At 42.2% G+C, this 14,219-nt stretch overlaps 1 protein-coding gene across 4 annotated transcripts in view; it reads left to right on the top strand.

The window, feature by feature from the left end:
- Nucleotides 1-14,219, top strand: part of SMAP1 (small ArfGAP 1) — a 150,693-nt gene that overhangs the window by 39,021 nt on the left and 97,453 nt on the right. For all 4 annotated transcript variants that reach the window (XM_027093001.1, XM_027092993.1, XM_027093008.1 and 1 more), the window contains exon 2: nucleotides 8,597-8,730. In XM_027093001.1, coding sequence (XP_026948802.1) covers nucleotides 8,597-8,730 — 134 coding nt within the window. The remainder of the gene's footprint in view (nucleotides 1-8,596; nucleotides 8,731-14,219) is intronic.

The raw sequence follows: 14,219 nt of genomic DNA, 5'->3' as shown, positions 1-14,219 counted from the left end.
TTGATTTATGAAGGATCAAGATTATAGATGTGGTAGAGGTTTGGAGTTGGACACTGAAATGGAGAAAGAGTTTAATTGGGTAATGGGATTCAGATTAGGTAAATTCCTGCCCCCCTCCACCTGGTAATGGAATTCAGAATGAATGAATTCAGTCCCTCTTTCCCTGCCTACTCTCCATGAGGTCACGTATGCCTTCTCAGTTAGCACATCCACACGTTCTGTCCGGGCTTCCCTGGTGGCACAGTGGTTGAGAATCTGCCTGCCAATGCAGAGGACACGGGTTCGAGCCCTGGTCTGGGAGGATCCCACATGCTGCGGAGCAACTAGGCCCGTGAGCCACAACTGCTGAGCCTGCGCGTCTGGAGCCTGTGCTCCGCAACAAGAGAGGCCCCCATAGTGAGAGGCCCACACACCGCGATGAAGAGTGGCCCCCACTTACCACAACTAGAGAAAGCCCTCGTACAGAAACGAAGACCCACACGTTCTGTCCTAGCCCCATTCTTCTGGACTTCTCTGAAATTTTTGACACTTTGACCATCTTTTTTTTAAATTTTAACTCGGGCCTTCTCTGGTTTTGCACTGCTCTTCATTTTCTCCATAAGACTTAGCGTTCTTCTTTTTTTGCTCTTTTTGTTCTTGAGACTGCAGGTGTCCTCTTGAAGGCAGTGCTTTACACCTCCAGTTTGAGCTTTAGTCTTCTGTTCCTGATTGCTTGCTGGACATTTTCATCTCGATGCGTCACTGTTATTTAAAGCATTCAACAGATTTCCTGCAAAGCTTTGTGACTCTGCAAGGACCTGTATGCTTTAGATCCCTTTATGCTTTAAAGCAGAACTTGCAGGCATCTGGGTCTGTGCCCTCTGCCTGTCACTGTGTCACTAAGTCTTGTCAGTTCTTCCTGGTGATTCTCACGTTCGTTCATTTCCATTCTTACTGTTGCCACGTTTATCAGTCTTTGAACAGGGTGTGTTTGGATTGTGAGTGGTCCTTGAGGATTCACTGATGATGAATATGAATCAAGGTGCCATAACATCAGTGAGGCCAGATAGTACCTTCTGTTCTGTTACTGGAGCTTTGCTTTCGTGTGGTTGAGATTATCAGCTGACTCATATGAGTTGAGTTGGTGCTAGCTTATTTGTGTTGTGTTTAGTGAGATGGTGATATGGATAATTTAATATTACCCAATATTTGAATTCTCAATAAACTTTTGACTTCTTTTCCTCAGCAGATTTGATTCTTAGTTTGTTAAAATAAATTTTCACAGCTTAAGTCACACACTCAATAAGAATAATGAAAGCAGATCAGGAAGTATGCAGAGTGCTTGAGATTAAGACTTTGTCAAGCATAATCTAGAGTCGGAGGGTGAGGTCCGCATCGTGGCAGCATGAGACACCCCCTTTGTCTTCCCCGCTCCGTCTACAACCAGTAAAACGCCTATAACTCAACATAGGTCCACCGCCTAGCACCCCAGATGCGGGGGGTTCCACACATCTGTCCATGTAAAGGCGAGTGGACTGGAACACACAGAGGAGGCTGAACTGGGGAACAGCCGAGGCAGTGCTTGCGAGCCCGGACCCGTAGCCGTGGCGGCTGAGCCTGCAGCCCCAGAGAACCCAGTAGAAGCAGAGAAGGCCGTGCACACGCCTGGCCACTCGGCTGCAGCAGCGCCCATGGTCACAGGGAGCCGGGCAGCAGTGGGGGGGGATTGCGGCCCTGGTCCTCCAGTCATGGTGGCGCCCCTGACTCGGCGGCCTGTGCATACCTGACAACCCCATGGCCCTGGCTGCCCCCTAAACCCTCCCCTGTGGCAGCAGAGCTTGCAAGCCAGGAGACTCTGGACAAGGTGGGGATGCCGCCATCCCAGTGCCGTAGGTGGCAGCCCAGTACAGCAGCACCGGGAGCATGAGGGCACCAGCGACCCTGGAGTCATGAGCAGCGTCACGGAGGGCACCAGGGACACCTCTGACGGGCGTGGTGGAGGGTGGAAAGTGCAGAGCCTCCTATGTGATCAGAGGCAGTGCAGGTAAGAGAAACCAAACACTGGGGCCCTAGCGCCACCTTCTGGAAAACAAAAGAAAGGCCTCTAATTACCAACCAGTTGAATCATTAGAATCAAGTTGGAGAAAAGCTTTACTTAAAGAAGAGAGGTGTTCACTACTTCAGATGCACTGGCAGAGGAACACCTCATCAGGTGACATGAAAAACCATGGTAACACGGCATCACAAAAAGAAAACGACGGATCTCCAGAAACCAAACTTAAAAGTCGTGGAATATTGCAGTCTGACTGATAGAGAATTCAGAATAGCTGTCATGAAGAAACTCAACAAGCTATAAGAAAAGTCAGAAAGGCAGTTCGGTGAGCTCAGGAATAAAATTAATGAACAGAAGGATTACTTTACCGCAGAGAGTGAAACGCTAAAAAAAGAACCAAACAGAAATTCTGGAGCTGAAGAGCTCAATAAAGGAGATGAAGAACACATTAGAAGGCACTGGAAACAGAGCAGAGCAGATGGAAGAGAGAATTAGCAAACTCGAAGACAGAGAGATAGAAATGATACAGGTGGAAGAGGACAGAGAAATAAGATCTAAACAAAATGAAGAAATTCTGAGAGTACTGTCCAAGTCATTCAGGAAGGGCAATGTTAGGGTGATGGGTGTCCCAGAGGGAGAGGAGCGGGTGAGGGGAGCAGAGAGCTTATTTAAAGAAATAATAGCTGTGGGGCTTCCCTGGTGGTCTGGTGGCTAAGACTCCGCGCTCCCAGTGCAGGGGACCCAGGTTCGATCCCTGGTCAGGGAACTAGATCCCACACGCCACAACTAAGAGCCCACGTGCTGCAACTAAGAGTTCGTATGCCGCAACTAAAAGATCCTGCATGCTGCAACGAAAATCCCATGTGCTGCAACTGGCGCAGCCAAATAAATAAATAAATATATATTTTTTAAAGAAATAATAGCCGAGAACGTCCCAAACCTGGGGAGGGAACTGGATATACAAGCTCGGAAAGCTAACAGAACCCTAATTGTCTCAATGCAAAAAGACCTTTTCCAAGACACATTATATTAAAACTATCAAAAGTCAATGACAAAGAAAGAATTTTAAAGCAGCCAGGAAAAAAGGATGGTCGCCTGTAAAGGAACCCCCATTAGGCTACCAGCAGATTTCTCAGCAGAAACTCTACAGGCCAAGAGAGGGGAGAGATATTTTGAGAACACCGAAAGAGAAGAACTGTCAGCTGAGAATACTCTGCCAAGTAAAGTTCCCCTTCAGATATGAAGGGGAAATAAAGGCTCTGCCAGACAAATAGAAGCTGAGGGAGTTCATCACCACCAGACCTGCCTTACAAGACATGTTCTACCTGAAATGAAAAGGCAAAAGTACACAAACTTTGAGTAAGGTGGTAAATAGAATCAGAAAATTGTGACTGTATCAGAATAGGTTGTTAAACATTTAATTACAGCATAAAGGCTAAAGGAAAAGAAAGCAGTGAAAATAACTATAGCTACTTCAATTTGGTAACAAAATCATAACACAAAAAGGGATAATTTGAGGTAACAAACAACATAAAATGGGAAGAGGAAAAGGACAGAAACCACACAGGCAAATGAAGATAGATGCTGTCAGCAGAAAATGGACTATTTTATCTATGAGACATTTTATACAAAAAGTAATCTGGAATCTTGCTATTCTAAATGTGGTCTGTGATGGCAGCATGGGCATCTTGGGTTGCTTGTCAGGATTGCAGAGTCTCAGGCACCGTCCAGGGCTACCAGATTAGAATCCGCATTTTCATCACATCCCCAGGGATGTGCATGTGCTGGGAGACACCGATCTAGAACTGACCGTGCAGTTCTTTTCTTTTTCTTAGTGGGAGACTTAACTGCTAAAATAGTTAAACCCTCCAGCTGTTTATCTATTTGTGTTTTTCTGTATTTGTCTTTTTGTTCACCTTAGATTTTTAGGTGAACTTCAGAGGAGTTGTTGTAAGTCTTGTGAACGATGGAGAGTAGCTGGGAGAGGTAGCTGGGGGAGGCAGCTGGAGCTGCAGGGTCACCGAAGTCACCTGGAGGAGGCAGTGTGTGGCCGAGTGAGCCCGGCCTGCCGCGGCCTGGAGAGAACATTCAGAGCGGAGGGGCAACACGTGCAGAGGCAGGAAGGCAGGAAAGGGCATGTGTGAGTGGGAGTGCTGTGGTGAACTTGCAAGAGGACAGCGGGCCTTGCCACGGGGTCTGGGCCTGTCCCTTTGTTGCTGTGTGAGGTGTTCCGCTGTGCTGCCTCCGCTGTCAGCTCCTGAAGGTTTCCTGTTACTCTAATGCCCTGCCCTTCAGCTCTCCCAGACTCCCCTACCATCCTCACCTTGTTTAGCCTTTGCCAAGATGTGTTTTGGTATATTCTGTGCCAGGGGCCTCCTAGACAGCCTTTAAACTTCATTTCAAGCTCTCTGTGAGACCTGCACGCCTTCCAGCAGACTTGTCTCCGTAGCTCGGGTCCTCCTTGCCCCTTACGTAGATCTTACATTGTGCTAAAATTGATTACAATAACGTTCAACCATGTTGATGTGTGCAGCCTATTCATTTTCACTGTTGTGTAATATTCCATGTATGGAGACAATCATAGTGTTGAACGTTTTTAAGGTATTGTCAATCTTTTTAGAAATCATGCTGCTAAAAATATTCTGGTTAGATGGCTTCTTGAGTATATATATATGAGTTTTTTTTTATAACTTTATTTATTTTTGGCTGTGTTGGGTCTTTGTTGCTGCGCACGGGCTTTCTGTAGTTGTGGCGAGCGGGGGCTACTCTTCAATGTGGTGCGTGGGCTTCTCATTGTGGTGGCTTCCCTTGTTGCAGAGCACAGGCTCTAGGTGCGTGAGTTTCAATAGTTGCAGCACGTGGGCTCAGTAGCAGCACGCGGGCCTCAGAGCATGAGGGCTTCAGTAGTTGCGGCGCGTGGGCTCAGTAGTTGTGGCGCACAGACTCAGTAGTTGTGGCTCGCAGGCTCAGTAGTGTGGCTCGCGGGCTCTAGAGTTGTGGCGCATGGACTTAGTTGCTCCGTGGTATGTGGGATCTTCCCGGACCAGGGCTGAAAGCCGTGTTCCCTGCATTGGCAGGCGGATTCTTAACTGCTGTGCCACCAGGGAGGTCCCGAATATATGTATGAGTTTGTTTGTAGTGTTTTCAGTCTTATTTGACTGTGATCCAGAGAAACAACACTTTATAACGTGACCTGATTTCTGTATGTATATATATGTATGTCAACTGATTTTTTTTAAAAAGTTTAACAAAGTTATATTTACCCTTTGTGTGATGCACTCATATCTTTTTTCCTTTTAAAAGTGAATACTTGTTGAGATTAAATTAATGAATTATGACCTGCTGTTTAAAATACTGCTGTAGGGTGTGTTGTGTATGTGTGAATGTATATGTGTACATAGGTGTGTCATATCATGACTATAAATTGATAAACATATATGTATGTGTGTCAGCACGTGTGTGTGTATGTGAGAGAGAGAGAGAGAGAGAGAGAGAGAACAGATCGTCTGGTGGAAGGGTTTATTCATCTAGAACTTGATTACATTTCACCAAATTGTTTTTTAAATGGTTATACCTGTTTATATTGGTGTGGCCTCCCGAGTCTGGGAACTTAGCTTTTTATCATGTGTCCATGGTCTTTTAAAGCATTTACTTGGCACAGAATTGGTAAGTACTCATTGAGTAGTTTGGTGAAAGAAAATGAGGATTTCATACCTGTAACTGCATGACTACCATGTTAAGCAACTACTATTTTATCAAGCCAGCTTTTTAGTTAAGCTCACAAGGCTAATTTTATAGAGTGGATAACCCATTTGTAATTTCGGTTAGGCTTTTAAAAGTCTATTTTTAGGGGTTCTTGACTATATTGTTCAGTTATGATAGTTATGTTCCAAAGAAAGATACATTGACAAAATTACATTATTATTTCAATTGCTAAAAAGTGATTGGGGCTAAAGTTTCCCATAAGTGATAACAAGTTTTTTTTTTTCCCTTGCAGGAATCAATAAAATGGTTTTCATAGCCTTAAATTCGTAAGACCTAAACATCATCTAACATTTAATTATATCTAGCTTTTGCTCAATAGTAATATAGCCATTTAAAAATTTTTGCTAGCGTTATTCTTGTGCCAGGTTTTTTTACATTAAAGTCCCTTTCTTTTGTTGTTATAAAAATGCACCACTGTATTGGGTGCTACAGCTTTTTACCTGCATGGACAGTCATATTCCATTATGCGAGTTTATTCAGCCATAGCCTTCACATCAGGAAAATCGTGCTGTATAGAAACGTCTCCATTTGTATTTGGCTGAGGTTGTAGCAGATTATTCTGAGGGGAATCATTCTATTTTAGTAACAATGAAGCCCCACTTGGAGTGTGTTGAAAATCTTTGTTTTCTCCTCATGCTCTGGACCCACTGCCTGAGAGGGAAAGTTGAGATACAGTTGTTTTACAGACCAATGTAGGAACTTCTCTAGAGAAAGAAAGGTATTGTATTTTGATTATCGAAATTTCTTAACATGACAGTAACTTGCACTTAAGTAGTGCTTTAAAACTTCAAAAATGTTTTCCATACGTGTCTCACCTAAGTACTGAGGGCAGCCATTCTAACTCCATCTAACAGATGGGAACCTGGTAGCTCAGTTTGTTACTAGTCCAGGGTAAGTTATGCAGCTCAGAGGTGGCCGAGTACATGGGCCGTGCTGGTCTGTTGACCACTAACTCATTTTGACACTCTCGACAGTCAAACATATTTAAATAGAGCGTGTCCCAGATGTTTGTCAGCTTATAGGTGTCACTTCTCAAATTTAAAAGCAGGATATTGTGGCATAAATTGTATATGCGTAACCTCCCTCCTAAGGAATTTTGGGGGAATGTGTTTAGTTTTACTGGGTTGAAATTATTGGACTCAGTGGTATTTTGTAGATTTATTCTCACCTTTAGATAAAAAGTATGTACTTAAACAGAAACCTGAATTTTTAAAGAAGCTTGTTTTTTTTTTGTTTTTGAATGTATTTATTTATTTATGGCTGTGTTGGGTCTTCGTTTCTGTGCATGGGCTTTCTCTAGTTGTAGCAAGCGGGGGCCACTCTTCATCGCGGTGCGCAGGCCTCTCAATATCGCGGCCTCTGTTGCAGAGCACAGGCTTCAGACGCGCAGGCTCAGTAATTGTGGCTCACAGGCCCAGTTGCTCCGTGGCATGTGGGATCTTCCCAGACCAGGGCTCGAACACGTGTCCCCTGCATTGGCAGGCAGATTCTGAACCACTGCGCCACCAGGGAAGCCCCCCAAAAGCTTGGTTTTTATTGATACCTCTTACTGTATTTTTTTTCATAATCAAGTGATTTATAGAAATCTGTTATATATAAGCTTCTGAATATTTGATATAATTTCCAGATAGTACTTTTATTTTCCATTTTACTTTAATTGTACAAGCAATATGTGAAGATAATCATAAGAGCATTTAAAATTATCAAGAAATAATACATTCAAAGATATGAAGAATAGTACAGCTGAGGCTTGTATTCTTGTATACTTAGGTGAGTTTCCCTATGGTGTTTTTCAGAGTTTTTTGACCATGATCCAAAGAGCTAACATTTTATAACACACCTTAGTTCATCTATAAGTTTTCTTAATCTCAGGGTTCTATCTGAGATTTATTCATGTTGATACAAGGCTTCTTGAGGCAGTCCTTGCTGTTTCTCATCCTACAATTAGTATTAATGGATTAAAAAATCCCCCCCCCCCAGTGTGTTGATTGCAAAATGGAAGTTGTTGTAGTTTTCAAGGGCATTTCCTCCTAATTACCAGTGAGGGTTTTTATGTGTTTATTGGCTGTACATTTCTTCTGAATTACTCATTTGTATCTTTTTGTCCATTTTTCTGTTTAGGTTGGTTGTCTGTTTCCTACTAATTTCTGTTTCATTTTTTAAAACCTCTTTGATTTTTACTTGTTGGTAATCTTTTAAGCAATACCCTACCCGTTTAATAAAGGACTTTTTACTGTGGGATATTACTACTTCTGGTTCAAATATGGTGAGTGAGTAAACTGTTCACATAAAGTAGTTTTAAATTCTTAGACAGATTTGGGGGGAAGCTGTTAGGAAAAGAAAATTAGTAAACTCATTAAGGTTCTCGAAGGTTGATTTATAACCTTTCAGCACAGCCAAGACACACATCTTCTTAGCAAGCTGCTGCTGTGCCATTTGAAAATTTGAACGTGTGAATTCTGTAACCCTCCATTAATTACGATTGTATAAAGAACCAGAATGCTGCTTATATGCTGTTATATTTTATTTTATTTTATTTATTTATTTATTTATTTTTTGCGGTACGCAGGCCTCTCACTGTTGTGGCCTCTCCCGTTGCGGAGCACAGGCTCCGGACACGCAGGCTCAGAGGCCATGGCTCACGGGCCCAGCCGCTCCGTGGCATGTGGGATCTTCCCGGACCGGGGCACGAACCCACGTCCCCTGCATCGGCAGGCAGACTGTCAACCACTGCGCCACCAGGGAAGCCCTATTTTATTTTTTAATACTAGCTTTTCTCTGTTTCTTCTCTGTAATTAGGTCCTCGATGGGCTTCCTGGAATATTGGTGTGTTTATTTGCATCAGATGTGCTGGCATCCATAGGAATCTTGGGGTTCATATATCCAGGGTCAAGTCAGTCAACCTAGACCAATGGACACCGGAACAGATCCAGGTAAACATTTCCCTACCGAGAAATTATTGAAAATATTTAAAATGGATTTATAATCTTTAATCCTTCTTGCACCTAAGGATTAACATTGAAAAGTAGTATATTGAAATATGGATATGCCACATACAAAATTCGAGTGTTATCTGAATTGTCAGTTCACAGATGTGTATTTTTTCTTGGTTCTATAGTAAAGTCAGTTTTTAATCTATTTTTACCTAAAATGTTGATTTTGAAGTATTTAAAAAATAAATTTATTTTCCTTGTGCTGATGAAATTTGCAGGTATAATTCCGTAGTCTGTTTTGCTTTGCTGTCAGTAGAGGGCGCCTGGGTAAAGACAAAGAACAGACCACCTCTTCCTGAGCGCTAACTGGAAGGCCTTCCCTTCTGTGCAGGGGTGGGTGTTCTCCATAGGCAGATAGGGCCGAGGGGTTGGAAGACAGCCCAGTTAGCAAATGTTCTCGTGACTGATTTGGGCTTGTTTCGAGCGGTTTAGCTTTTTAGAGAGAAATTTGTAATTTTAAGGGCTTGCCCTTTGTCCAGTGTGACAGTATTAAATCCTCAAAATCATACTTGCTAGTTCTTAAGGTTAATTGCTAATGTAAAAATGATTATTTCTACTGGTTTTATTTTATAGTTCACAGTGAAATTACATAACTTTTTCTTACGACCTTTTCAAATTACTTTTAGTCAGCATGAAGCCTAAATATACAGATATATGTAGTTGAACTTCAGTGATACACACACAAACCTCACAATCATAAAAGAACAAAAGTAACACAAAAATTGGCATGGGTTGGGTGGGGTGGGGTGGGGGTGGAAAGAATAGAATAGAATGCTGGGACGGTGTGGTCATTAAAAAACGATACATAGACTTGGTTAAAGGAAGTAACATTTCTATGTTGAAGACATATTTATGCCAAAGTAAGTTCCAGATGTAGCAAACATTTAAATATTAAAAAAATTAAACCTCAAAAATACTCAAAGGAAAAAAAATAGAACAGAGATTTTTCAGGCCATAAAGTCAAGCATAATTTACTTAGTTTAGTCTTAGCCTAGTTTTTGAACATTTTGCTGGCTAGAGCATAAAAGGAAATATGAAACCTTGTGTATTTTCGAGATCCTTGAGGAGAAATTTTACTTGTAAATCAAGGAAGCAGAGCTTTTTGAACATTTTATATGAAGCAGTGTTCTTAGTAACATCTCTGTAGTAACTGTGTTGACAGATTTCATGACATTGTTTAAGTTGTTTTTAAGAAAACATGTAGCTTGAAAATGTAGCTTGGTGTTTGTAATGGATTATAGAGGTACAAAACATTCAAGACCCAGTGTATTGCCTTTTTAATGGTTCATTTCAGACTAAGGAGAAAACGTGAAATCCCTGGACAATTAAATTCTCCAGAAATATTATTTTTCTCAATTAGGCTGCTGAAAGGAGTTGAGTAGCAGGTTATTTGAAGTAGGCAGCTGTTCTTTTTTTAATAGTTTAGAGCATAACTTCCCAAACAGAGGGCTGTAGTTCACTGGTTTTCTGTGGGATTGGTTATAGGTACAAAGTAAGATCCTATATTATTAAATGTGTAAGGATTTTGAAAGCAATTATTAAGTAACATACAGTCTTTGAAATGGTATTTGAACACATTTGCATGGTTCCAACTGTCAGCTTCTTCAGATAAGAATTACTGTTTTCGAATGCAAGATTTTTGATGAGTACTTCTCACAGAGGATGCTCTGTGGGCTCCGTAAGCCGTGGGGCTGCTCCTGCAGGTGAGGAGGGTAAAGGTAGGTGCACTCCTGCAAAATCAAATTGAGGAGACAATGAAGTTTCACTTTAAAGAAGAGCAGGGAAGCCTAACCACACGGACAGATCTTGTGGGGGCCTTGTCGGCGCTTGCAGGCAAAGCCAGAGTTGTTCTTCGGAAACTGGCCCTGGACTGCTGTGCGGTGAAGAGGAAGAAGTGGTTGGCCAAGACCCCAGGCTCCACACTGCGGAGCACAGGGGTTGTTTTAAGGCCGCTGGTTCTAGAGAGGCCGCAGAGCAAAGTGATTGAGAAAGTTGTCTCTGGAGCCAGATGGCCAGGTAGGCCTGGGCGGTGCTGACAGGACGCCCGAGCGCAGGTGCCTGAGCGCCCTTGTCTGCGAGGTGGGGTGGCAACTGTCCCCCTGCAGGGGCCGTGAGGACCAGCTAAGTTAGCGCGGGTAAAGCATTTACAACGGTGCCTGGCACGCTTTTTATTGAGGTATAGTTGATTTACAGTGTTGTGCTCTTTTTAGACGGGCATGTCTTGAACACTCAGTAACGCCGACTTGTCAGTTACCAGTAGGATTAGGCCATCTGTTCACTGTGCAGACCCTCGCTGTTGCTGCTCTGAGTATCTTTCTGATCTTAAGCTTCCCTAGTGAATCCGCTGTGATGAACTGGTTGCTAAACGTACTACTGAGTAAACAAACAAATGGACCCATTGTGTGGTATTACTGAGTATAGAAGAATTACTTTTTGAGAATATTTGTGAGAAGTAATTCACGTTTAGTGGTATTGGATGGTAAGGCATTCAGAGATGAGTGGTGAGGTAGTGGCATCCATTGTCTGTCGAGGTCACTCCTTATTCAGCTTTAAGCAGATCCTATTTCCTGTGGTGGTAGGTGTGTTCCTTACAATCCAATTCTATCCACCCTTGGCATTATTTATTTATTTATTTACGTAAGAAAAAAAAAAGAGGTATAATTACAGAGAGAATCCAGATAAAAGTGAGTTTTACGTACCTTGGCAGATGTCTTTATAGTCGTCCACCTGTATCCTCGGGAGGTTGGTGCCAGGACCCCCACGGACACTGAAATCCGTGGACGCTCAAGTCCTTTACCTGAAATGGAGTTCCTGGACACGGGGCCGCGCATGGGCAGAGCTGACTGTGTGCATCAGCAGAATCCCGGTACAGATACTCTGAGCGCGTCCATCACTAGGGAGAGGTTCCTTGTGTCCATATCTAGTCAGGACCCCCCAGGGGCAGCCGCTGCACTGATTTCTGTTCCCTTAGGTTGCTGTGCATTGGAACTTTTGTCTTTTGGAGTCTGTTCTTATTAACTCTGAGTCTAGGTTCAGATTGGGGAAAGTGAAGATCGCAGTGTGATTTAGTGTTCCATATCCTTACGGTGTAAGAATTTATTTAGCATAGAAACTGCTTGGGCGATACTTGCTCACAGAGTAAGAGAAATGCTTTCACTGCGTGTCGTCAGTTCTGCTCTGGGTCTTCCCCACCACCTGGACATGTCATGGGGATCGTGTCTCTCATTTTCAGAGATGATACTCCGTTTTGGTTTTATTTATTTATTTTCTGTATTTTATAAGTAAATGTGGAAACATCTAATCTCTGAGCCCCGTCACCCTGTTGAATAAAAGTGGTTTTTGTTAACATACTAAGTTTTGCCTCAGGACTTCTTATCAACTGATATTATATATACATACATCATATTTATGTCAGTTATTTATATGTTTGTGCGGCAATCAGTGTTTAGGGCATCTGTCATGTTATAGCTGTGTTAGTATTGCTGTATGCTTACTTTTAAAAGAAAATAATTTATCTACCAAAACTTATTTGTATTTTGATAGAATGGAAATAGAGTTATTCACCTTAAATTTTAATAAAACAGGTTTTTTAATAGTGGTTCATAGATTAAATGTCTTTGATCTTGGGTTTATTGTTGGGTACTTCTCAATTTTTTGGAAAGGATCAATGTTTCAATACTTTTATAAATACTATAGCTTTTCTTTTAAATTTTGTACTGGTTCATCAACTCCACGTCTTGATTACCATTTTTCCCCATTATTTAAAAATTCTTTATTATTCATTTTCCAGTGTCTGTATTGAATGAGTTAAAATAAAGAACAGTAAACAACAAGGTCATACTGCATAGCACAGGGAACTATATTCAATATCCTGCAAGAGACCATAGTGGAAAAGAACATGAAAAAAATTACATATATATATGTATAACTGAGTCACTCACTTTGCTGTGCTGAGTGACACAACAGTGTAAGTCAGCTGTACTTCAATAAAAAAGGTAAATTAAAAAAAAAGAAATGGGGATTAAAAACAATGAAGAGTAAAGTTTCTTAGCTCACTTTGTAGATAGTCGTGTAAATTGTGTTGTCCAATAAAACACCTTAGTGAGACTTTGTCCATAGTGGAAAGTATACTACGTATATTTGGTGTTTAAATTGATAACTTTTGGACCACTTTTAATATTTTATGTATCTATAAATCTTTTAGTAATTGTCTTTCACATGCTCTTTGTTTTACTACTTACTAGTGTCATTTATTGATATGGTACTTGGTATTTGTTTGGAAACACCAAGATAACACAACTAAAATGTATTCATGTATAAAATATATCCAGTCTCCCTAGGCATAGTGGACTTGCCTTCAACATTTTGTAGGCATTTTCCCTTCCGTGTCTTTACAGCTTTACCATTTGTGCTTTAGCTTTGGACTACACTTTGGGCTAGAGGGAGGGGTCTTTGAACCCAGCTCACCTCACATCATCGTTTACTGTTACAACAGAAGAACAGAAGCTCTCCTCTCATTTTCTGTCCACCCATCCTCTGAATGTTTCCGATCTGACTTCCAGCTATTTGTTCTCTTGTTCTAGGGGCAGGGTGGAGGAAGGTGGTGGGTGCTGGTTTCCCTGCCTTTATTTTCATTCTCAGCCTTCCTTCCTGCTTTTCCACCTAATTAAAAAAATTATGTTCATTTGGGGACATCTTTTTTTTTTTTTTTTTTTTTTGCAGTACGTGGGCCTCTCACTGTTGTGGCCTCTCCCGTTGCGGAGCACAGGCTCCGGACGCGCAGGATCAGCGGCCATGGCTCACGGGCCCAGCCGCTCTGCGGCATGTGGGATCTTCCCGGACCGGGGCACGAACCTGTGTCCCCTGCATCGGCAGGCGGACTCTCAACCACTGCGCCACCAGGGAAGCCCCTGGAGACATGTTTAAACTCTTTCCTCCTCTTTGAAACATGCTGCCTCACTCCCGCCTTTCATAAAAGTTTCGCCTTGTACCCTCTGACCCCCACAAACAACCCTCAACTCTGTTGTGCTCCTTTACTCGCTGGTTTGCTTGTTCACCAGTTAGCGTTTACCAGGTACTAGCTCTTACCTTCCTTTAGCAGCTGAATTTCTTGAGTAAGGTCTTTACCTGCTATTTCATTTCTTTACCTGACTTTTGCCTCTGCTAGCTCATTTTTATTCCCGTCACTCTGATGAGTTTGCGCTCACAAAGAGCACAGTCACTCCTGTGGCCACGCCCAGCTCTCCGCCCACCTCCGCCTTGGACTCCCTGCTTCCCTGACACTCATCGCTGCCTCCTTGAAGCTTTTTCTTTAAAGTTACTATCCTCATCTTTTGTTTTGTTTTATTATTTAGGCGCTGTATTTTTTTTTTCCTGTTTCTTTTTCTGCTTTTCCCTCCTGCTGGAGACTTGATACAGTTTTGTCTTTA

The sequence above is a fragment of the Aethalodelphis obliquidens genome, unplaced genomic scaffold (genome assembly GCF_003676395.1).
Source record: "Aethalodelphis obliquidens isolate GAN/ISIS:26980383/991018 unplaced genomic scaffold, ASM367639v1 scaffold3, whole genome shotgun sequence".
In the NCBI taxonomy this organism is placed as follows: domain Eukaryota; kingdom Metazoa; phylum Chordata; class Mammalia; order Artiodactyla; family Delphinidae; genus Aethalodelphis; species Aethalodelphis obliquidens.
This window is presented reverse-complemented; position numbering and strand designations above follow the sequence as displayed.